Source organism: Manis javanica, chromosome 3 (assembly GCF_040802235.1).
Source record: "Manis javanica isolate MJ-LG chromosome 3, MJ_LKY, whole genome shotgun sequence".
Taxonomy (NCBI): domain Eukaryota; kingdom Metazoa; phylum Chordata; class Mammalia; order Pholidota; family Manidae; genus Manis; species Manis javanica.
This window is the reverse complement of record NC_133158.1, coordinates 44095833-44120240: the sequence shown is the minus strand read 5'-3', so window position 1 is coordinate 44120240 and position 24408 is coordinate 44095833. Positions and strand designations below refer to the sequence as shown.

Here is a 24408-nt window from a genome sequence, read left to right as displayed (position 1 = left end):
AAGTCATTTTAGGCAAAAAATGCAGGTGGCATCTTAAACCAAATTATTCTAAACATCTTAGAATGCAATGCATGTGATCATGACTAAAGAAAAGAGGAGGCCCTGAGCTGACATACAGGAGTCCAGAACTTACTCTTTTTCACCAAGGAAGTTCTTAAGCAGGCTTAACCCTGTCCATCCAGACTGCAACTTCCCCTTTTATTATCTACAGCTTCATTTTTCTACACAGAATAAAATGAAAGTAAGGTGGAATCACAGTATTAAGAGTCAACAATTATATTTAGTTTAGAAAATTCCCTTTCAAATAAAAGAACACTTGTTTTGAAGCAATGATTAACAAAAAGTATATGCTCTCTCCTCTGCCCAGATGTTTGCACAAAAAGTCAGTTTACATCTAATGAACACCCACTGAACACATTTTTTTTTTTAGCAAAGTCTATTCCCAACTTCTTGGCAAACCCATTGTTAAAGTCAAGCACATGTCTGGGTGAAGCAGAATTTTTATGCCAAACTGTGCAGCACCCTGTCCCTGTTAGGGGATAAAGCACAAAGATACCACTTACTATCTTCAACACTAACCACCAAATTTGTGTTAGTGTTGATAATCTCATATGGCGGGGTCCGTGGACAGATCTGATCTGTCATCCATTGTTAGAGACTGCCAGGGCTATCTCTCACTCGGCTCACTTGGCTGTTGTAAATTTCACAGAGATCTATTTGGTTTCAATACCATCTTGCATCTGGAAGACTTTGTCTTCCATTGTCTAATATTGTCTAATATTAGTTTCTTAGGCAGAATTGTTAGCTATTGGATAGAATTGACTTTCTGAGGTATGGGCCTGCTCAAGGGCCTTTCTTTATTGAGCACATTTTAATAAGTCAAGTGAGTACTCAGTCTTAAGTCACTATCATCCCTGTTCATATTTTAATTCACTACTTGAGACAGCATGTAAAGTCTGTTGTTTTCAGGGTCTTCCTTCTTTTGATAACTCAATCTCCTCCCTGGCATGGGGGGGTGGGTGGAGGCAGGTACCCCATAGCTCTGGCCACAGTGACAGGCTGAGGAATGGGCCAGTGGCCAGTAGAGAGCCAAGCAGAGTCCCACTCTAGGATTTTCCTATGTGAAATTGTCAGGAAAGGTCTCTATTCTTTTCCATGATAGGTTGTGGGCTTTTGAGTCCAGACATATCCAGAGTCAATTTTCCTGCCACATGGAGAAGCTGCTCTGAGGGAATTAAGCCAATGTGCAGAGGAAGGATCAAAGAGGCAGAGAGAAGGTTCGGATGCCAATGAAGGGTCTGGATCAGGCCTGCCCAGGGCCTATGCTCTCTCCACCCCTCCCAAAGTCTGCTTCGAATGCACCCTTGATTCTCCATCCCATCAGTAATCACTTTTACACTAGTTTGATTTAGGCTCCTGCATTTTCAAACAACAGGGTTGTGGTCAATACACTGGTTCTTTATAATCTAGAAAATTTAAGGACACAGATTTAAATTTCAAACAGTCCTTGTTTGAATTTTTGTCAGATTCCACCTTCAGATACTCGGTAAATAGGTTTCATTTTGAGTCTAAGAGATTGATAATTCTGATGATGTGAAACAGCCATGGAGGGAGAAAATAAAGTCAAAACCCCTTCTTTCACGTCATTTCAATTTAACAAGCCACGTTACATTTAACACATTGCCAAGATTTTGCTTTCTCATGTCATAAAGGGGTACAGAAAGTCCTTGATGGCCACACCTAGGCACGTGGTTTTACACATTATCTACTCACTGGTGGCTCCAAAGCTACAGCCCAGATTCCTAAATTCTACTGTCATGCATCCAAGTTCCTACCTAATGGGTCCACTTATTTGTCTACTGTCTATTTCAACTTCAACACATCAAAAACAGGTCTCCTAATTTCTTCCTTTAAACTGTATCACTGAATCTTTTGCTGAATTAATTGATGCCAGTGCTATTCTTTCCATTTCTCAGGACAAAGTTTTATCCTCTCACACCTCCATCCAGTCCAGTAGGAAATCCTGTTGAGTAGACCTTAGAAATATCCAGGATCTGTCTCCTATTTGCCATCTCCACATCCACTGCTCTCTCTCTGGTCCAAGCCACCACACCTCTCACCTGGACGAGCCTTTTAATAGCTGGACCTGCTTACCCCTTCTTTCCCTTTAGCATATTCTCAGCAAAGAAGTCAGAAGCAAAACCTAAGTCAGGCCCTGTGACATCTCTGTTTAAAATCATCCAATAAATGCCTCTAAGGGAAAACTCAAGTCCTTATAACCCAAGCCCTGTTGTACTAAGGCCTACATGAAATGGCCCTGCTAATTTTAGCCTCATTCCCTACTGACATTCCACGGTTCAGTCTGCTGCAGCCACATTAGCTTCTCTGTTATTCTTTAAAGTTGCCAGGCACACGCTTGTTTTTGTTCTATCCATCCCCTTTGCCTAGAATATTTTTCACCCAGACATCTGCTTGGCTATCTTGTACTCCTCTACATACTTGCTCAAATCTCACCTTCTCAATGAAGCTTTCCCTGATCATCCTGTAAAATACTACAAATCCCAAATCCCAAGAATGGCCCCACTCACAGCCAGCCATTTCCAACCAGGCAATATAATGAAATATTACACAAAATAATGTTTTCCTTCTTTTGTTTAGTAGTTCTTGCAAAGGAGCTGAAAATGATTATGCTACATACTGTATGCTTAAAAGAAAATATACTCCTAAAAACAAAATTATTCTATTAAATTTTTCCTAAAATCATAAATATATTGGTTATAAGAGTCAATAACCTATCCTTTTGGGCATAAGCTAATTTGAATTAGTTTCTGTCACTTAAAATTAAAAAGCTCAGGATTAATACATTGGTTTATGCTGGTATGTAAAATTTTAAGAATAAAAGTTAATGACTCAAATGTTATTTGTTTCCTAACAATTGGCTTTAAAGTAACTATATCCTTGGGAGGAGAAAAAGATGGTGGTGTGAGAAGAAAGGCAGAAACTTCCTACCAAATCCACACATAACACAAAAATATAGAAAATACTATTTATCCTGAAAGAGAGATGCAAAGTCTGCAGAACAGACTGCCTACCTGTGGGGAAAAGAGAAGGCCTCACAGAAAAGGGTAAAGGTTGCAATCCAGCAGGACCCAAGTCCTCCCCCAACCCAAGTTCACAGGTGGGAGGAAGAGAAATGGAGCAGGGAGGGAGTAAAAGACTAGGACTGCTGAATACCCAGCCCTGGAGATCTGCTCTAGGAGTACAAACCCACATTACATGGTGCTCTGGAGATTAGTGGGGTTGGAAAGCAAAGACAGGCAGAATACTTGGAGGGACTGAGATTCCAGCCACTTGTGGAGAACAGGTACCCACAATTGGCCACTCCAGGACAAAAGAAGGGAGGGCACTTGAAAGACTTCCCAACAGCGAGAGGGGTGCTAAAGTGGCAAAGATTACCAGAGCTTGCTCTTCAGGAAAAAGGAAAGATGGACAAAATCATTCCAGTACACTCAGCCCAGCAGGTTAGGAACTTTCAGGAGCTTCAGATGCTCCATCCCCCTGGCTGGCAACACAACCCTGTAGCCCTCTACTGTGATACACAACCTGCCACTCCTTCCTCCCAGCAAGCACTGGTCTGCACACCTGCTGCTGCTGCCCCTGTCATCACGCCAGGCCACCTCGCCTATGGCAGCTACAGGGGTGTAATACAAAGGCTCCTCCCTGCTTGCACAGCTCACTGGACCTGGAAGCGGAGGTAGACACAGCAGCTGGGAAGCAGTAAAGAGCTCTTTCCTCCCAGCAAGTGTTGTTGCCACATGCTTGTGACCCCTGCCATTGTTCCAGGTGCTGGGCAGCTCCAGAGAGTAGAGCTTCTGGGCACTAGAGGGCGCCACCTACAAGACACATCTATATGCTGTCTACAAGAGACTCATTTCAAACAGAAAGACTAAGAGTGAAGGGGTGGAAGAAGATATTTCATGTAAACAACAGGGAGAAAAAAAGCAGCAGTAGCAGTACTTATATCAGACAAAATAGATTTCAAAACAAAAGTAACAAGAGACAAAGAAATACATTACATAATAATAAAGGGGTCAGTACAACAAGAGGAGATAACCATTATAAATATCTATGTACCCAATATAGGAGTACCTACATATGTGAAGCAAATACTAACAGAATTAAAGGGGGTAATAGAATGCAATCCATTTATTCTAGAAGACTTCAACATACCACTCACTCCAAAAGACAGATCAACCAGACAAAGAAAGTAAATAAGGAGACAGAAGTACTGAATTATGCATTAGAACAGATGGACCTAACAGTCATCTACAGAACACTCCACCCAAAAGCAGCAGGATAAACATTCTTCCAAGTGTGCATGGAATGCTTTACAAAATGGATCACACACTAGGCCACAAAAAGAGCCTCAGTAAATTCAGGAAGATTGAAATTGTGCCAATCAGCTTCTCAGATCACAAAGATATGAACTGGAAATAAATTTTGCAAAGAAAACAAAAAATCCCACCAACACATGGAGGCTTAACAATGTGCTCCAAAATAATGGATCAATGACCAAATAAAAACAGAGATCAAGTAATATATGGAGACAAATGAAAATGACAGCTCAACAAGGCAAAATCTGTGGGATGCAGCAAAGGCCATTCTAAGAGGCAAATATATTGCAATACAGGCTTACCTCAAGAAAGAAGAACAATCCCAAAAGAACAGTCTAAACTGACAATTAAAGAAACTAGAAAAAGAAGAACAAATGAGGCCCAAAGTCAGTAGAAGGAGGGGCATAATAAAGATCAGAGCAGAAATAAATAAAATGGAGAAGAATAGAGAGAATCAATGTAACAAGGAGCTGATTCCTTGAGAAAATAAGCAAAACAGATAAACCCCTAGGCAGACTTATCAAGAGAAAAAGAGAGTCTACACACATAAACAGAATCAGAAATAAGAAAGGAAAAATCACTATGGACACCACAAAAATATAAAGAATTATTAGAGAATACTATGAAAAATTATATGTATGCTAACAAATTGGATACCCTAGAAGAAATGGACAACTTTCTAGAAAAAGACAAACTTCTAAGACAGATCCAGAAAGAAACAGAAAATCTGAACAGATTTTTACCAGCAATGACTGTGAATGGTAATGAAAAAACTACCTAAGAACAAAACACCTGGACCAGATGGTTTCACGGCCAGATTTTATCGAGCATTTAGAGAAGACCTAACACTCATCCTCCTTAAAGATTTCCAAAAAGCAGAAGAGTTTGGAATATTTCCAAACTCATTATATATCTATGAGGCCAGCATCACTCTAATACCAAAATCAGGCCAAGACAACACAAAAAAAGAAAATTACAGACCAATATCCCTGATGAACATAGATGCAAAAATACTCAACAAAAAATTAGCAAAGCAAATTCAAAAATACATCAAAAAGACCATCTATTATGATCAAGTGGGATTTATTCCATGGATGTAAGGATGGTACACTATTCAAAAATCAATCAACATCATACACCACATCAACAGAAAGGACAAAAATCACATCATCTCAATAGATGCTGAAAAAGCATTACACAAAACTCAACATCCATTCATGACAAAAACTCTCAACAAAATGGGTATAGAGGGCAAGTACCTCAATATAATAAAGGGTATACGAAACACCCATAGCCAACATCATACTCAACAGTGAAAAGATTTTCCTTCAAGATTGGGAACAAGACAAGGATGCCCACTCTCACCATTTTTATTCAACATAGTATTGGAGGTCCTAGCCCTGTCAATCAGACAAAACAAAGAAATAAAAGGCATCCAGATTGGGAAGGAAGAAGTTAAATTGTCACTATTTGCAGATGATATGATATTATACATAAAAAATCCCAAAGAACCCTCCCCAAAACTACCAGATCTAATAACTGAATTTAGCAAAGTTTTAGGATACAAAATTAATACACAGAAATCTGTGGCATTCCTATATACTAACAACAAACTAGCAGAAAGAGAAATCAAGAATATAACTGCATTTACAACTGCACCAAAATGAATAAAATACCTAGGAATAAACCTAACCTGGGAGGTACAAGACCTATACCCTGAAAACTACAAGGCATTCATGAGAGAAATTAAAAAAGACACCAATAAATGAAAATACATCCCATACTCATGGATAGGAAGAATTAATATTGTCAAAATGGCATCCTGCCTAAAGCAATCTATAGATTCATTGCAAGCCCTACCAAAATACAAATAGCATTCTTCAATGAACTAGAACAAATAGTTCTAAAATTTATATGGAACCACAAAAGACCCCAAAATTCTGAGAAAGAAGAATAAAGCTGCGGGTATTATGCTCCCCAACTTCAAGCTCTACTATAAAGCCACAGTAATCAAGACAATTTGATACTGGCACAAGAACAGACCCATAGATCAATGGAACAGAACAGAGAGCCTGACACGGGGAGGGCAGTATAGCACAGAGAAGAAAGTAGTGACTCTATAGCATCTTACTACACTGATGGATAGTGACTGTAATGGGGTATGTGGTGGGGACTTGATAATGGGGGGAATCTAGTAACCACAATGTTGCGCATGTGATTGTATATTAATGATACCGAAGGAAAAAAAAAAGAATAGAGAGCCCAAATATAAATCCACACATATATGGACAATTAATATATGATAAAAGAGCCATGGATATACAATGGGGAAATGACAGCCTCTTCAACAACTGTGTTGGCAAAACTGGACAGCTACATGTAAGAGAATGAAACTGGATTATTGTCTAACTCCATCAAAAAAACTAAACTCAAAATGGATGAAAACCCTGATGTAAGTCATGAAACCATAAATCTCTTAGAAGAAAACATAGGCAAAAATCTCTTGAATATAAACATGAGCAACTTTTTCCTGAACACGTCTCCTCAGGCAAGGGAAACAAAAGCAAAAATGAACAAATGGGACTACATCAAGCTAAAAAGCTTCTGTGCAGCAAAGGATACCATCAGCAGAACAAAAAGGCATCCTACAATATAGAGAATATATTCATAAATGACTTATCCAATAACAGATTAACATCCAAAATATATAAAGAGATCACACACTTCAACACCCAAAAAACAAATAACCTGATTAAAAAATGGGTGGAGGATCTGAACACACATTTCTCCAAAGAAGAAATTCAGATGGCCAACAGATACATGAAGAGGTGCTCCAACATTGCTAAATATCAGGGAAAAGCAAATTAAAACTACAATGAAATATCACCTCACACAGTTAGGATGGCCAACATCCAAAAGACAAGACACAACAAATGCTGGTGAGGATGTGGAGAATGGGGAACCCTCCTATACTGCTGGTGGGAATGTAAATTAGTTCAGCCATTGTGGAAAGCAATATGGAGGTTCCTCAAAAAACTAAAAATAGAAATACAGTTTGACACAGAAACTCCACTCCTAGGAATTTACCTGAAGAACACAAGATTCCTGATTCAAAAAGACATATGCATCCTTATGTATATTGCAGTACTATTTACAATAGCCAAATGGAAGCAACCTAAGTGTCCATTAGTAGATGAATGGATAAAGAAGAGGTGGTACATATACACAATGGAATATTATTCAGCCATAAAAAGAAAACAAGTCCTACCATTTGCAACAATATGGATGGAGCTAGAGGGTATTATGATCAGTAAAATAAGCCAGGTGGAGAAAGACAAGTACCAAATGTTTTCACTCATTTGTGGAGTATCACGACAAAGCAAAACTGCAGGAACAAAACAGAGCAGACTCACAGACTCTGAGAAGGTACTAGTGGTTACCAAAGGGGAGGGGTTAAGGAGGGTGGGTGAGCAGGGAGGGAGAAGGGGATTAATGGCAATATAATTAGCACACACGATACAGGTAGGTCACAGAGAAGTCAGTAGTGCATGCAGAATATAAGTAATGACTATCGCATCTTACTACGCTGATAGACAATGATTGCAATGGGGTGGAGGAGACTTGATAATATGGGTGAATGTTGAAATCACAAAGATGCTCCTGTGAAACCTTCATAAGATTGTATATCAATGATACCTTAATTTTAAAAAGTTATATCCATTTATCCAATGGTCATACTTTTGGCAATTTTTCCTGAAAGAATTAGTCTTAAATGTAAACAAAAACCTTTGCATAAATAAGTTCATTTGATGCATCATTCATAATGGTTAAATATTAAAAGTAAATGAAATATTTAGCACTGAAATAGATGTTTTCTGAATGTAGTTTGAAGACCCCTGAAGATCGCTGAGACCATTTTAGGGGGATGCAAGAAGACCACCATTTTCATTATAATGCTAAGACATTTGACTTTTGCATTGTGTTGTTATTTTCATAGATGCACAAAAGTAATGGTGGGATAAGACTTAGCACAAAAAGACCTTAGCACAAACATGATGCGGATACCAAAATTTACTAGTAATCAATTGTATTGTTCTCCACTATAGTCTCCTAGTTTTGTTGTGTTTTTTAACCAATTTAATTAAAGACACTGTATGAAGCCATAAAAAAAATAAATTTTGACCCTTGAGTTCATGTCATTTTCAATGTTCTATGTTCTATGTAACAAAGTAGGAAGAATGCCAACTTCTTCTGCCTACTAAGCTGGGTAGTTTCTTAAAGCAAAGTATTTGTAAGATTATTTGAGTTACAAGCTCAACTAGCCATGTTTTCATAGAATTCCATTTTTTTTTTCCAAAGAATGGCTCTCTAAAAACTATAGTTATTCAGCCTTGTGTAATTGGCAGAAATTTTCCTGAAAAAGAAAAAAAAAATGAACCTGTCATTCCTATGGTCACAGCTGACTATGTTTATTGGAAATAATTAAGTTCAAACTTCCAAAAGAAAAAATAGAATTTTGGAAAACTCCTATCTGCCACCATGAGTTTGACAGCTTTCCAAAACTTAAATCCTTTCTGATGAAATCAGGTTTATATTTCCATATTTTATAATGAATGTGCCAACATTTGGAAAATCTGCATAGTTCAATGAACCAATAATTTCAAAATGATCAACTTATCATGTTACAAAACAATGTGTGGTTAGAACAGTCATTCAAAGGGCATCACAGACCAGTGAATTTTGGTGCATAGAGAGTTGCAAAATTCATTAACATGGCTTCTAATTCTCCATTGCAGCTAATCTGTAAGATACTACCATGTTTTATTTCTCTGTATAATGTTGAATACTGTAAAGTATTTTCTGGTTTATTCACTTATTTTTTTGCTGTTCATCTCTCCTCATGGAAGGAGATCACCAAGATGGAAAGGACTTTGTCTATTTCTACCATGTTTTCCTCAATGCCTATAAAAGTGCCTGACATAGAGCAGATGTTCCATAAATGATAGCTGAAGAAATAAATCTAACCACAAAATGATATGGCTGTGGTCAGTCCGTTACCAAGAGTTTCTAATGATTTGAGAAAACTCTTAGAACTTGTGGTTATTTAATAAAGATTCAAATTATTTATATGAAAGTGCCTCTAATATATAATACATATCATATAACATACAATACATTATGTGTATGTATTTTATATATATGTTTGTGTATTTATAGGAGTTCCTAGAAAGGTAAATTTGCATTTGATGTTCAGCTGAGGAAACTGACTTGGGAAATGCAAAAATCAGGTTACTTTAAGGGTTTATCACTACACAGCTATGTGTCCTTGGGTGGGTCTTGTCACTTTATTGGTCCTTACTGAGAAGAAGATTGGGATTGAGTTGCATGATCTCGAAAGTCCATCCTGATGGTTAGATTCCATAATAGTCCGTATTATGATGTCATGATGAAAGAATAATGTGACAAGAAAATTCTCTACAGGGTCCTTTAATCATAAATTCCTATGCTGTTGCTTCAAAATGCTCATCTACTCAAGATGAGAAGTTTGTTTGTAGCCTTTATCCATTACAGAAAATATCTCCCAGTTGGATTCTAAAACAACTTGCTTTCAGGAGTTTTTAGGAAAAAAGATACAGACAGTTCTCAACTTATAATGGTTTGACTCAACAACTTTTCAGTTTTATGAGGGTGTGAAAGCTATATGCATTTGAAATAAACTGTACTTTGAATTTTAAATTTGGATCTTATCCTGGGCTAGAAATATGTGGTGTGACCCCTCTTGTGATGCTGGGCAGCAGCCATGAGCCACAGCTCCCAGTCAGCCCATGATGCTGAGAATGAACAACGGAAATGCTCATAACCAGTCTGTCCCCGTGCACCCATTCTAGTTTCGGTTTCAGAACAGTATTCAATGAATTACATGAGGTATTCAACACTTTATTATAAAATAGGCTTTATGTTAGATGCTGTTGCCCAGACGGCTAACGTAAGTGTCCTGAGCATGTTTAAGGTGGGCTAGACTGAGCTGGGATGGTTTGGGGGTTAGGTGTAGTACATGCATTTTTGACTTAATGATTTTTCAACTTCAAATTGGTTCATGGGGACATACCCCCATCATAAGTCAGAGGAAATGTGTCTGTGCTTTGAAATGATCTGTCAGACTAGATAACCAAGCCAATGGAGCATTTTTTTTCTACAGTAATGTTACTAACACATGTCTCCTGGAAAATCAAGCCAAAAATTCACACATAAAGGAAATGTTCTTGTGAAGATGCAGCAATAAAGGGAACAGCACATCTCCTGTACTCTATCATCCCTCGTTTTTATAACTGTCCTACTCTAAACATGCAGATTCTTAGATGAACCTGGTCTGAAGAAAGAGCTGAGCTAAGCAATGGTGAGACAGAGAGGAAGGCGGCCGTACCTTTGACTGTCACGTGGACACTTTGACTGGTGGAGAGCTGCGGCTGAACCAGCACATTGCATGTGTACTCTCCCTCGTCCACTTCCTTTTGCACATCTGAGAGTTTGAGAGTTCCGTTGTTCTCAAATGCTACTTGGCGGTGGTTAAAAGGAAGCAGATTAGAGTTCTTGTACCATTTGATGGAGTAATACGGATAGCCAATCACACGGCAGTGAATATATGTGTCCCGTCCTGCTATTGCTGTGATGTTTTTCATTGGTCGAATGCTTGCGGGCCCTGGAGAGATGCAAAGAGACTCTTGAAAATAATTTAAGGGTACATCTCATGTGCGGACATGGGTACACTTTTCCTTGAGTAAAAAATGTGGATTATTTTCATATAAACATCTTCAATTGTTTTTTCTGCATTTGGAATTTTCTACCGAGAAGGATTTTTTTCCCCATTTAGTTTCATTACTTTCACATGAATTGAATGTGTTAAATATTTTACCAATTACTTCTCTTCCAATGTTGTGAATTGCAAGACAAAAGACAATTTAATCAATAAAGAGTAGTCTGCACTGAAAAATCAGGCTCTTTTTGTGAAAACCCTCAGAGCAATTCAATTGTTTAACTCTCTCTATAAAATAGATTATGACAATGGGGGTTATGTCATGTTGCACTATGAATGTAAGTTAAAATACCATGTACATGAAGGTTTCCCATGAATGCAGTAGAACAGAAGAGGAGGGGGAAGGGAAGAGCATGCAGAGGGTAAACCAGGAAAGGAAAGACCACGTGGACAGATCTAAGAGTAAAACAAGGAAACAAGCTGACTAAAGAAACCAAAATGCCCTTTACAATGTTACCCCAGTCAGTGCCATTCCTGAGTAGGAAGGAAAGGGTAGGAAATGGGAAGCAACAATTAGTCTGTTTTGGCATTCCAAGACTCAGCTCGGTGCATGCAGAGAACCTCCTCTCCACTCCAATGAGTTATGTGTGTTTTTTTGAGGAGCTGATTTGACAAGCACCTCTTACGTTTATTCGAGCCTGGTACAGGACGACTCCCGCTGAGTTGTTCGCGGTGCAGCGGTAGACGCCCCCGTCCCGGACCTGAGAGCTGGAGATGTTCAGGTAGCTGACCACGTTCCCCTCCGACGTGATCATCTGGCTGATGCGGTGACTGCCGCCCTTGAGAATTGGGTCATCGTCCAGGGTCCACGTGATCGTGGGCAGTGGTGTTCCCTTCACGTTGCACATCAGGGAAACTGGTTCCGCAGGACTCACCACTTTTTCACTGAAGGCAGAAATAATTTTGGGAGTTCCATCTGCAGGAAAACAAATGAGGGAAGGAAGTGGCACATACAGATAATTAAACAACTTCCAAGTGTGCTTTTTTAATGATCAGGAGACAGCTGCGGTGGTTATTAAACACTACAAAACAGTCTGGTTTTATTGATAAAGCTGAATTCCAGTCAGAACAAGATTGCATTTTCAACATAGGCAAAAATAGTTCTAGCAAGCTTTAATAAATTGCTTATATATATTTCCTGTTTGTCTTAAGAATAATAACACAACTCAGATGTTCGTGTGAAACAATGTCCGCTCCCAAGAAATCTACAACTGAGAACCATTAGGTCCTCACACTAAGTTACAGACGTAGAGGAAATCCACACCCTAAAAGGTCACTTTAGCTTTCTACTTCTCCTGAGTTCATACGGGATTGCTTACCAGGGAATTATTGAGAAGAATTAAGGAAAAGCTGAGACTTAGCTCATCTTCTTCATTTTCTAATAATAAGTATGCTTTATAGTATTAATGACAAATGGTAAATGCATGTAAATTTCCATGACAGCTCTGAGAATGGATAGGAGCGAAATGAAGTTTGACCCTTCCAGCATATATTAAATATCTCTACAAGTATCTTAAGTAGGGTGGTCATATATTTATCATCTCATTTGGGACACTTTTGAGAATGAAGCAAAGAATTATACCAGGAGAATAGGCACAACCCGATACTGTCCCAGGCAAACTAGGATCTTCGTCTCTTAGTCTTAGGGAAGTTGCTGCATTCATATTCTATTATTTTTGTATCGCATATGTGGCCTATTTCCCTCCAACTGTATGGTAGTAATCACATATGCCTTTTGTGGGGGAGGGGGTTTACCATTAAAAAAAGAGAGGGATACCTGTATATTAAAGAAAAATGTATGAAAATCAAGAGAAGAAAAGGTCACCAAAAGATACACCCACTAGTCTCAGGTATAAATCAACATTGTTATCCTTTTTTTAGGCATAAGTGGGTCATTCTGACATAATTGTGATCACCTGTACCAGGATTTATGAGGCTTGTAGTAAACTTTGCTGGGGGAGGTATTTTTTTTTAAAGAAAAGTGTGCTCTAAAATGTTAAGGGCTTATCTCATAATGAAAGATAATGATTAACTTTTTTTTAAGTTTTAAATTTTTATAAAAGCTCTATGTATTCACTGTTGATGAATTAGACAGTGTAGATAAGCAAAAGAAATGGCGGACACAAAATTGAAGATAGATTGCTGTTCTGTCACAGAAAGATAGCTGAGCTCTTCTCAGCACCCAAGAAGAAAGAGCTCTTCATCACCGAAAACAAAGCCTATGTCATGGCCACAGGGCCTGCTGTGCTGGCTCTCATGCTGGGGGTGCTGCGCTGGGGTGCCTCCCTGCAGCCCTCTGCCACCTTTTCATTTGCACATTCCTCAATCTTAACTTCTTCATTCCAACTCATGGGGGGCTGGAGAGGGCCCTCAAATCTGTTTTTTTCCCCCAGATGCACTTATAAGTAGCATATTTCAGTGTCTTTGGATTGTAAATATCTTACTTTTACTATCAAAGATGAAAAAAATTTCACAATATTAAAATGAAGAACCTATGTTCTTGCCTTTAGAACAGTACAGACGCTGCTTCAACATGCTCTGCATTTAATTTACAGAGAAATTAGACGTCATCATGATTGTTATTTTTTGTACATAACCAGCCCTCGATGCTTAGCAACGTTGATGTTATTTTCTTGGACTTACAATTTAACTTTTATTCAGGATGTGTTCAGCTGTAAATTTCTTGGCACTGATTTTTACACTAAGCACTGAAAATTCAAGTCTTTTTTAAAAATCTGTTCAGGAAACTGTTCTTTGGTTATATATATATAAATAAAGTTTACATACAGTGAAATGTACAGATGTTAAGTGTACAAACAGAATGAGTTTTGTTAAATTTATACACCTGTGCAACCAACAAGATGATCAAGGTGTAAGACATTTCCATCACCCACCACCTTGGGGAGGCGCCTTTCAATCAGTCCCCACCTACCACAGGCGTGCATTCTTCTCCATCACCGTGAATTAGTTTTGCACATTCTTGGGCTGCAAATCCATAGTCAGAATGCATACTCTGTACATGCACATCTTCTAGCATGACCACAGTACAGTTATTAAAACTAAGAAATGTAACTTTGGAACAGTATGATTATCTACAGTCTAGTTCACATTGAAAGTCTGCCAATTGACTAGTTATGTCCCTTAGGACTGTTTTCCCCTGTCCAATGAGGACCACAAATCATATTTATTTGTCATGTCTCTTTAGCATCCTTTTATATGGAACATTCTTTAGTCTCTTCTGTATTTATTGACTTTGATATTCTTGAAGAATTTGTAGCCAGTTGCTCCAACCAAGTCTGTCTGTTTCTTCATCATTAGACACAGATCATGCATTTTGGGAAAAAAACACCATGGAAGTTCATGTGCTTATTGGTCATTTGTGTGCCTCTTTTTGTGAAATGTTTGCACAAATCTTCTGCCCATTTCTAATCTAGATTCTTTTTCTTTGTTGTTGATTTGTAGGTCTTTATGTATACTGAATTTAATTATGTATATTATGTCATACATCTTATAATGATGAAATATATCTATCTGATAAATTACACATTTGTTACACACACACACATATATAGTACATATTATATGTGTGTCTGTGTGTGTGTGTAAAATACTTTCTTCCAGTCTGTGGTTGTCTTTTCATTTTCTTAAAGACATCTTTTTCTTTGACATTTAATGTTTTCTTTATTCTAAGTAAGCTTAATATACCCCAAAATGATAATTCTTCTTTCCGTTTGAGACCTTACAGTTTTAGATTTTAAATCCTGGTGTATAATTCATAGCAAATTAAATTTTATGTAAGATATAAGATGTGAGGTAGGGATTGATATTCATTTTTTTATCATATATTCTGTGAGTAGTTTTAATACTGTTTTTTCAAAAAGACTTTCCTTTACCTCTTGATACCTATGCATTCTCTTGCAAATTCATTCATTATATTTGTGTGGGCATATTTCTGGCCCATCTTTATGCTCCATTGAGCTATATATATATATATATCTTGTTTAATATAGTTCTCTAGTAAGTCTTCAAACCTAGTAGTATAAATCCTTCAACTTTATTCTTTTTTTCTAGATTGAGTGATTCTCAGTCCTCTACTTTTCCACATACATATTTTTAAATCAACTTAAACTACAGGACTTCCACTTTTCTATATAAATTTTAAATCAATCTATAAAAACTGTTGGATTTCGATTTTGATTACACTGATCATTTTAGAGAGAATTGTTACTTTACAAATATTTGGTTTTCTAATCCTTGAATATGGTATGTATTTTCCATTTTTTAGGTCAACCTAACTTCATATTAGCAATGTCATATGGTTTTACATGTTGAAATCTTTCAACATGTTTATTCCTTAGTGTCTTATGTTTTATGCTAATGGAAATAAAAGTTTTAAAACATCATTTTCAAATGGTTTGTTCCTGCTATATAGAAATAAAGTTGCATTTTGTATATCGTTCTTACATCCTATGAATTTCTGAACCAGCTTATGCCTGTAGAAATTGTTTTATAGATTTCTTGGGATTTTCTATGTAAACAACAAAGTCAGTGATTAAAGACAGCTGAAGCCTTACCTTTCCCAACATTATACATTTTATTTCCTAACCATGCCTGGTTAGGACTTTCACTATAATGTTAAATAGAAAGGGTAGATGTGAATATCCTTACCTTGGTCCCAATATTAAATGAAAAATATTGAGTGTCTAACCATTAGGCATAATTTTAACTAGATTGTTCATAGATGCTGTTTATCAGGTCAAGGGAATTCCCTATATTCCTAGTTTGCTAAGAATTCTCTATTCTGAATGCATGTTGAATTTGTAAAATGATTTTTTTCTGGATATGCTGAGGTCATCAGTTGGTTTTTCTCTATTCTGTTAATATGCTAACATATATATATATATATACATGTCATTTTTAAAGTTTTGCCAATCTTACATTTAGGAGATAAACTCAAACTGAGTTTTATACAGAGAGATACATACCCATATAAATATCTATATGTATATTAATACTAATATGTATATGTGTATGCATGTCTATAATTTTAATCACATGTACTAAAAGTTAAAATTAAGTACTTCATGTGAAATATAAGAACCTTGGAACAAATAATTTTAAATAACTAATTTATATTCTGTCCCTTGTGTTATTACATCTGTTTATGTTATAAACTTTATAATACATCATCAAAGTTTAAAATTTTATAATTTATTAATTGTTTAAAGAAATTAAAAGAGAAAAAATAATTTTGTTAAAGTTTACTAACACGTTTACTGCCATTTTTCATGTTCTTTGTCCCTATAGATCTGAATTTTCATTTTAGGTCATTTCCCTTCACCGAGAATTATTTCATTTACCACTTTTTAATGTGCAGGCCTGCTGGCATCATGTTCTTTCAGTTTTTGTTTATTGAAACTATATTTTTCCTAATTTTTAGAGACTTTTTCTTTTTTGATAGATGTAGGAGCCTAGGTGGACAAGTTTTTTTCAATATTTTAAAGATGGTTCTCCACTGTCTCTGTCCTCTAAAATATCTGATAGAAGTCATCCATCATTTGTACTGATATCCTTTTTTACATAATATTTTTCCCCCTTCAAAATTTTGAGATTTCCCATATATCTTTGATTTTCAGCAACTTGACTCTGATGTGCCTGCATGTGGTACTATTTGTATTTATTCTTCTTGTGGTTTTTTGAGTTTCATGGATCTGTAATTTAATTTTTTTATACCAAGCTTGGTGAAATTATTTCTTCAACTATTTTTTCTTTCCCATTTTCTGTCTCCTATCTTTTTAGGCCTAATTATATAGATGTCAGGCAATCCGATAAATGTCTCACATGTCACTGATTCTCTGCTTATTTTCTTCTCAGTGTTCTTTCTCTCTCTGCTTCAAACTGATCATTTATTTTAATTAAACTTCAGGGTCACTGATCCTTTCTTTATCCTTCTCCAGTCTTCCACTAAAGCCAGTGCAATGACCTTTTCTTCATTTCTCTTCGTTCCTTTTTATGGTTTTCATTTTCTCTGCAGATCTTTCCCAGATGTTCATTCATTGTGCTCATATTTTCCTTTGTTTTTAACCACATTTGAAACAGAAGCTTTAAAGCCCTTACCTATTCATTCTAACATCTGGGGTCCCTCAAGATCTTTGTCTTTTGGCCTCTGGTCTTGGTATATTTTTATTTTGGTTTTGTTTTGTTTTTTATATATTTAGTTATTTGTATTGTTTACTTGGATTCTCCTTCACATTTTTGCCATTTAGGGGTCAACCAAATTTTTCAAGAAAGTATATTAGGTCTCAGGATTCCTCCTATTATGTCCTCCATGGAATTTTCATCCACGTTCCTCAATTTGCAGGTGATAGGACAGTGCAGACCTCTGTCCTTCTATACCTCCATCCATTAACACCATCATTTCCTGCTTTTTTTCTAGTATTCAAGGTTTATTCTCTCCACAAAGACTGAAGACTGTTCTCAGGGAAGTGGTGTCAAAGTTGGTATCACCTAAATCCTTTCCTTCCCCTTTTTTCAAGGGCCAAATATTTTCTACCTGCTTTTGGGTACCTCTCCAGTGTCTGCACATAGTTTTGCTTTTCCCAAAGTTCATAGTGTTTATCTTCTTGCCATTAGTCTGATGCATGCTATTCTTTCATTTCCAGAAATAGGACCTGTTGTTATTCTTTTTATTATCCCACTTGCCAGTTATTCTGGATTGATCTTGAACCTGTAATTATTAGATTCTAGCTTCTTTCGACTTCCATTCCAGTTTCTTTGACCTTATAGGAAGTATTCCTAGATTCTGCATTATATCAATGGTTCATAGTATTGTGAGTTTTTATAAATTATGTTAATCCATATCTATTTTAGTGTGAATATTAGGAGGTTGTATATGAGGATACTCTTTAGACACCATTTTAAGGCAGATATGTATTTGTAATTCATTTCTGCTCTCTTTTGCTACATTAGCACTTGCATCTCTGAGAAGGGAAAGAATAAAGTGAGGCTTCTAGTCCTGAATGGAAACTGACCTGCAACAAATAAACCCATGAGTATGCTCAGTATGCTCCTTTGCCCTCTTTTTTCATTCAAGTGACAGGCTTTTTTGGAGATGAAAGCAGACATTACTTTCCCAGTGAGACCTGAGTGTCTTTGAAATCTTTCTTGCTGCCAGTCTCTGATAACCTGAACTCTTCAGGCATCATTATGGATTATCAATATGCTCTTTAGGTTTTCTTCATCACATGAACTAGTTGCCAGGGTAACTAGGCCTAGACAGTAATCTCTCCCTCTTCTACAAAGAATCTAAAAATGGTGACTATGTAAGGACTAAAGTGCATCATCATCAGCAAACTGGTTGTCTACAAATTGATTATTTTCTGTACCTAATTATTATGTGGAACACAGCATCAAGCATTTAATATGAGTACCTTGCCTTCAGCTAATTTCATCTCTGTTGTAAAAAACTCACTGTCTGTGAGGAAATATTTGAATCAAAATAAGGATCTCCTGTGAAGCCTACTTCTTCTTGAAAATTAGCTAAGATTAAAAGACAATAATAGAAATATTCTCTTAGCATCAAGACATATTAAACTTATTTCCATAGATAATTTTATTTTTCTCCCTTTAGGCTATAGAAAGTCATGCAATTATTTTAATCAATTGATAACAGATGAACTTTATATATAAAGAGCCAATTTCCAACAAAACACACAATTACACAGATAAGAGCTATTTCAATTATCTGGTGATAAGTCTATGTTTCATTTGCATATTAACCTTGGAAGTGTTTTTACCTGGTTGATTAATAAGCGTGGGGACATAAGTAGGAAGTTAAGAAATGAAATCAATATAACATACCTAAAACCTATTATAATATCACAAGGAAATTCCTCACAAATTCCATTCACCTAAATCTGGGAATATTAGACCCAACTGTGGACAGCTGTACAAACCAGATGCTATTTTTTCACTCCACCCAACACTATATTGAAATTTCACCCTGTATTTTGCCTCTAAAGCTGTGCTTTTCACCCACGGTCTCAACCCCCTCCACAACTTGGAGAGAGGCACTACCAGCATCCAGTGGGTGGAGGCCAGAGATGCTGTGCACCATCCTACGGTGCATAAAACAGTCCCCCAAACAAAGCATTACTGGGAAACTTTGGTCTATTGTCAACCCAACTGTAAGCTTCAAGTTGCTGAAGTCTACATCTTGACAAGGGATGTCAAATACACGAGGGGCAACGTTTATGTTATTCAGCTTTGTGTTAAATTATGCTACTTAATTTATGTGTTAAATTATGTGCTTCTGCCATGTGCAATTTTCATTTCATCAGAACTTGGTATTTTATCTGCTTGATTTAGCCTGAAAAATTAGGGTAGAGTTATTAGCTGATCAGATATATAGAAATCTTAAAACTGGGAGTTCTCAGCACTGCTTCACCCTTAATCTTCTTTGAGTGTTCTGGGTTTGCATTCTTTTGCAGCTGAAGCCCACAACGAGGCCCACTGACCTTCAAGGACCACCTGCACATAGTCTTGAGCGGACAGCTTGTCCTTGCGTGCAAAGCACTGGTACGCGCCCCCGTCGCTCCTGACCATGTGATCCATTATAAGGTGTTCGTGGTTCAGCCCTGTGATCCTCACATTTTTTCCAGGGTTGAGGATTTCACCGTTTCGGTACCAGGACAGCTCCTGGTCCTCACTTCCTGTCACGCTGCAGGACAAGGAAACCTGGCTACCCACGCTGCTTTTAACTTTCCTGGGGCTGATGGTAGCTTTCAGTGGCTCTGGAGGTTTTGGTAAGAGAAAAAAAGAAGGTAAAAACATCACATATGTAGATCATTGCAACAACATACTGGGCAAATACACTACTGCAAGCATACTCGGAGAAGTTCTTAGATTCAGTATTACCTCTTGGTGTGCTGTTTGTTTGGGAGCCCTGTTTCTGGCTATCAATTTTTTCTGGCCTTCTTTCTCTATGTAGCCAATAGATTAATGTTGGTGAAATTGCCTTCTCCCTCCATAAATGTGAAAATTAAGTCACTGACAATAAGAAATGCAATGTGCTGGTTACATAAGGATGAAGTATTTGAGTATTGAATTCCTATTTGCTTTGTCCCAAGGTAGCTCTAACGGGTTTGTTCTGGGCCATTCTCACACACACACACACACACACACACACACACACACACACACACACACTCACTCACATCCCCTATGTGGTTTGACCAAGGCCAGTAACACACAACTGTAAGAAAACAGGTTGATATTAGAATTTGTAGCCACAAAACAGGGTGTCTTCTTTAAAATGGAACTTTCACCTTTGGCTTCTTATGTTTTCATTCAATAAAGAATTTATATAGCATCTACTATATGCCAAGGATGGAGTTAAACTCACAATGAGACAGAGATAAAAAATATTTGTGGTACAACTAGAAAAGTCACCAAGCATCTTTTGTACATTATTTAAGCCCGTCTTCCCACAGTCATTCACGTTCTGTATTGTCATATTCATTTTACAGAAAAGGAAATGGTTATGCAGAGAGGTTTATTAACATAACCAAATCTACTCAGCAGGTAAATAGCAGAACCAGCTTTTTTACCCCATTTATTTATGCCTTATTGTGCATTACACTGTGCAGTCTTTGGTTCCAAGGAATCTAGTCTTCCAGTTGGATAAGACAAATACATGAACGAATATAGTAGCAGGGCAGTGAGTGAGGGTCCACAAAAAACATAAAATATGGGGAAGAGTGTTGCTAGAATGATCAGAAAAGTTCTCAGATACCAAGGATAGCTAGAAGTAAGGCCAGCTGGAATAGAAAAGGGCACTGTGGAGAGTGGGGACTACTTGGGTCAGGCCATGAAGCACGCTCATGTCTCAGGAAGAGCGTCTGGTAGGTTTCGATGAAACATAGTGTCTCTGCAGGAGAACTGCAGGAGAAAAACATGCAAAGTCACCTGGGACAGAACTGTAAAGGGCCTGGAGATTTTGGAATTAAATTAGAGGGGCTTAAAGGAAGCATCATGAAAGCATTTCAGCAAGTGTTTCTAGAATTGATTTAGTACATTGTGCTGGACAAATTAAAGCAGAGGAAATCATCAGAAAGGGAGCATTGCAAAAGTCTAGTAGAGGTACAATTCAGACTCAGTCTCGGACAAGACAGAGGTGGACAGAATGGCTGAGAGACACGTGAGTTAGACTCTCTGGGACTTGGCAGGACTTGGCTGTGGAAAGGGGGGGCTTCAGAAGGACCCAGAGGGGCAGATGTCTCAAATAACTATGGGTGCCATTTACAAGGTAGAGAGGATAGAGAGTTCAGTTTGGGATTGTTCCTTTGAAGTGCCAGTGAAATACCTGGTGTAAAATTGGGACACATGCTCACCTGACACTCAAGAAGGAAGCCCAGGCTAAACATGCAGATTCAGAGCTTGTTTTCAGATAGGAGGAATTTGAAGATATGTGGATAAAAGGGCACCAAAGAAAAGAAATTGAAGAGAAGAACATTCTGAATTTAGAACCCAAGGAAATGCTTGCCATTGAGAGAAGACAGGCAAAACAAAGGAGCGGTTGAAGGGAGGAAGGGAACATTCGAGAGGCTTCTGTGAACTTGTCCAGATGTGGCAGAAGTATGCTAGGTAGAAAACAAGCACAGCCAGAATTAAGACTTTCCCACTGACAGTTTCTAAAAGGCAAATAGTAGTAAATGCCCCTACAGAGGGAGCAATAAAATAAATACTGAGAGTTGAGCAGAAGGTAGGGAATGGAATGTCTTTGGGGAGGGGCATTACATCAGACTTAGAAAGGTGGGCTTGAACGTTCAAATATTTGAAAATCATCCTCCAAGAGCACCTGTAAACAGGGTAGGAATGGATTTGCACAGGGAACAGGAGAAAGTTTGATTAATAGGGGCAGGCTTTTCTGAAGCAAAATAGTGGGGATATGACAAGACTGGCTTACTTCATACATTTGATACTATTCTGATACATAAACTTTATTCAACAGAAAATGGGGAGAAACAGAAAAACACCATGAAAGATGTATTAACATGGGAGATTTTGAACCTATAGGGAAGATTCTTACTTGCTGTTCAATGCCACGTGACTGTATCCACACGCACCCCCAGCTGTAGAAACATAACTGCTCAGGCGCTATCTTCCATCTCTTTCTAATCCCAGCCACAGCATGTTTGAGTGTCATTTGTAGTGTCACCCTGTGCAGCTGGCTCTAGGCAGTTAGTGGATTATTTATATTAAATGCATTCTCTTGGGCTGGTACTGTGCTCAAGCAGTGTACATGAGGGCGACATTGCAGAGGCAGCTCCGTAAGCGGGCACGGGGTTAGAAAAAAGCCAAGGGCAAGAAAACATCTCTTTTCAATATCAGACTCTTGAGATTCAGTTTGTTTATATATATATATGTTTCTAGTTATAGTTCATACATATATATATATATATATATATGAAACATCAAATATAATAAAAGAACATTATATTGAGAAATAAGAGCCATCTGTTTTGACCATAGTTCTGCCCCTGAATTCTGGCCATGTGATCCTGGCTAAATTGCTTTGATTTGGTTTCCCTGTGAGTAAAACTGAGGGTGTTTGACTAGACTGGTGGGCCGCCCCTGTGATCATAGCCCTCCTTCCTCTGAACTGGCCTTCAGCATCCTTCTCAACACATTTCTTAAGATAGTAATACAAATCAACTGGAAATGAAATATATTCACCACATATGGAATAAGTGGCTCTAATATTGAGTCCAAGCCCAATATCTGGATAATTTAGAGCCCTATATTTCTGCTGGTAAAAGCCCCATTTAGGGATTTTAAGTGTCACCTGGAAACAGGCCAAGGACAACCACTTTCATCAGACTTCCTTGGCTTGTACTGACAGCACAATCCTATACCCTTTCTTCCGTCAATTTTCAGACAGGATGGCCATTCTTAATCCAACAGCTAGGTAATGGTATCATGGAAATGTAGTCTGTGGCCTACTGGAAATCCTGGGGGTCTGGTGATCAGAGAGATCCCAATTCAAACCCTATGTCTCTCCACTATGTAACATTGAGCAATTTGTCTGGGCTTAAATTTCCTCATCTGCAAAATGGGGTGGCACCACCTTGGCAGGACTGTTGTGAGGATATGGAAGGCTACAGACACAGCCCAGAGATCCTGCAACAAGAGCCCGTCAGTGGAGGGTCAACGCACCATTGCAAGTTACCGTCCAACTTACGTTTCACGTACAGGTGGCCTATCACCTTAGCGGTCCCATATCTGTTGGATACTTCACACACATAGCTGCCCGAGTCTGAGGGACGAGTGTTCTCAATAAGCAGCCCTGTCACGGTTTTCTGGAACCTTCCAGAAAGTTCCAGGGGCATGTTGTCCTTTAGCCAGCGGTAATCTGGCTCGGGGTGTCCAAGCGCTTTGCAAGGCAACTCCACATGCTGCCCTGCCATGGCTTTGCGATGGTCAAACCCATCCAGTATGGATGGGGCTGTGTTCGCTGGGTCTGCAGAAGAAAGAAAAACTCTTAGATAGGGTGAATGACTTGAAGTGGTCTTTGAGAATCACTGGGCCTTGTGTATAATAATTTACATTCTATATATCATACCGACTATTAATGCAGATCTTTACAATTTTACATATGAGCAGAAAAGAAAATCCTATTCATATATATTTCTTCTGCCAAGAATTTGTAAAAACTTAAAGCAATAAAACTTCTGCTTCTCATTTCCCATTAAGTAACTAAGAACTCCAGAATCGGCATGCTTCCACAGGAGTCACCAGCTTGGACTGAGAATTGGATTGCCTTATAACCAGAGAACATAAGACTGCCCCTTTCAAAAAAAGCAATAGTGGCAGAAATAGTTAACATTAGTGACATTTATTTCACAAGAATACGAGTTTGTACATAGTTATTCAATTTAAAAGTGTTTCATGTATACATTTCACAATACTGTTTGAACCCCAAGTCCAGGACCCACACAGAGTCAGGAACTGGAGACACAGTGTTGGGCAAGACAGGCAAGATGATGCCCTCATGGGACTTACATCCTAGTTGCATGTGGTGGGGATGGAAGTGGATAGACAATATATAAGAAAACAAATACATAAAGGTGATTCAGCTTGTAGCAGGTGCACTGAAGGAAACAGAAGAGGATGACATAATGGAAAGGGAAAGTGAAAATG

At 37.9% G+C, this 24408-nt stretch overlaps 1 protein-coding gene across 2 annotated transcripts in view; it reads right to left on the bottom strand.

Annotated features, from left to right (window-relative positions):
• The window catches only part of DSCAM (DS cell adhesion molecule), a 718205-nt gene that overhangs the window by 284421 nt on the left and 409376 nt on the right, over positions 1–24408 (bottom strand). For both annotated transcript variants that reach the window (XM_073231316.1, XM_073231317.1), the window contains exons 5-8: positions 23450–23728; positions 19725–20000; positions 11828–12124; positions 10819–11094 (exon numbers count right to left, since the gene is read on the bottom strand). In XM_073231316.1, coding sequence (XP_073087417.1) covers positions 10819–11094; positions 11828–12124; positions 19725–20000; positions 23450–23728 — 1128 coding nt within the window. The remainder of the gene's footprint in view (positions 1–10818; positions 11095–11827; positions 12125–19724; positions 20001–23449; positions 23729–24408) is intronic.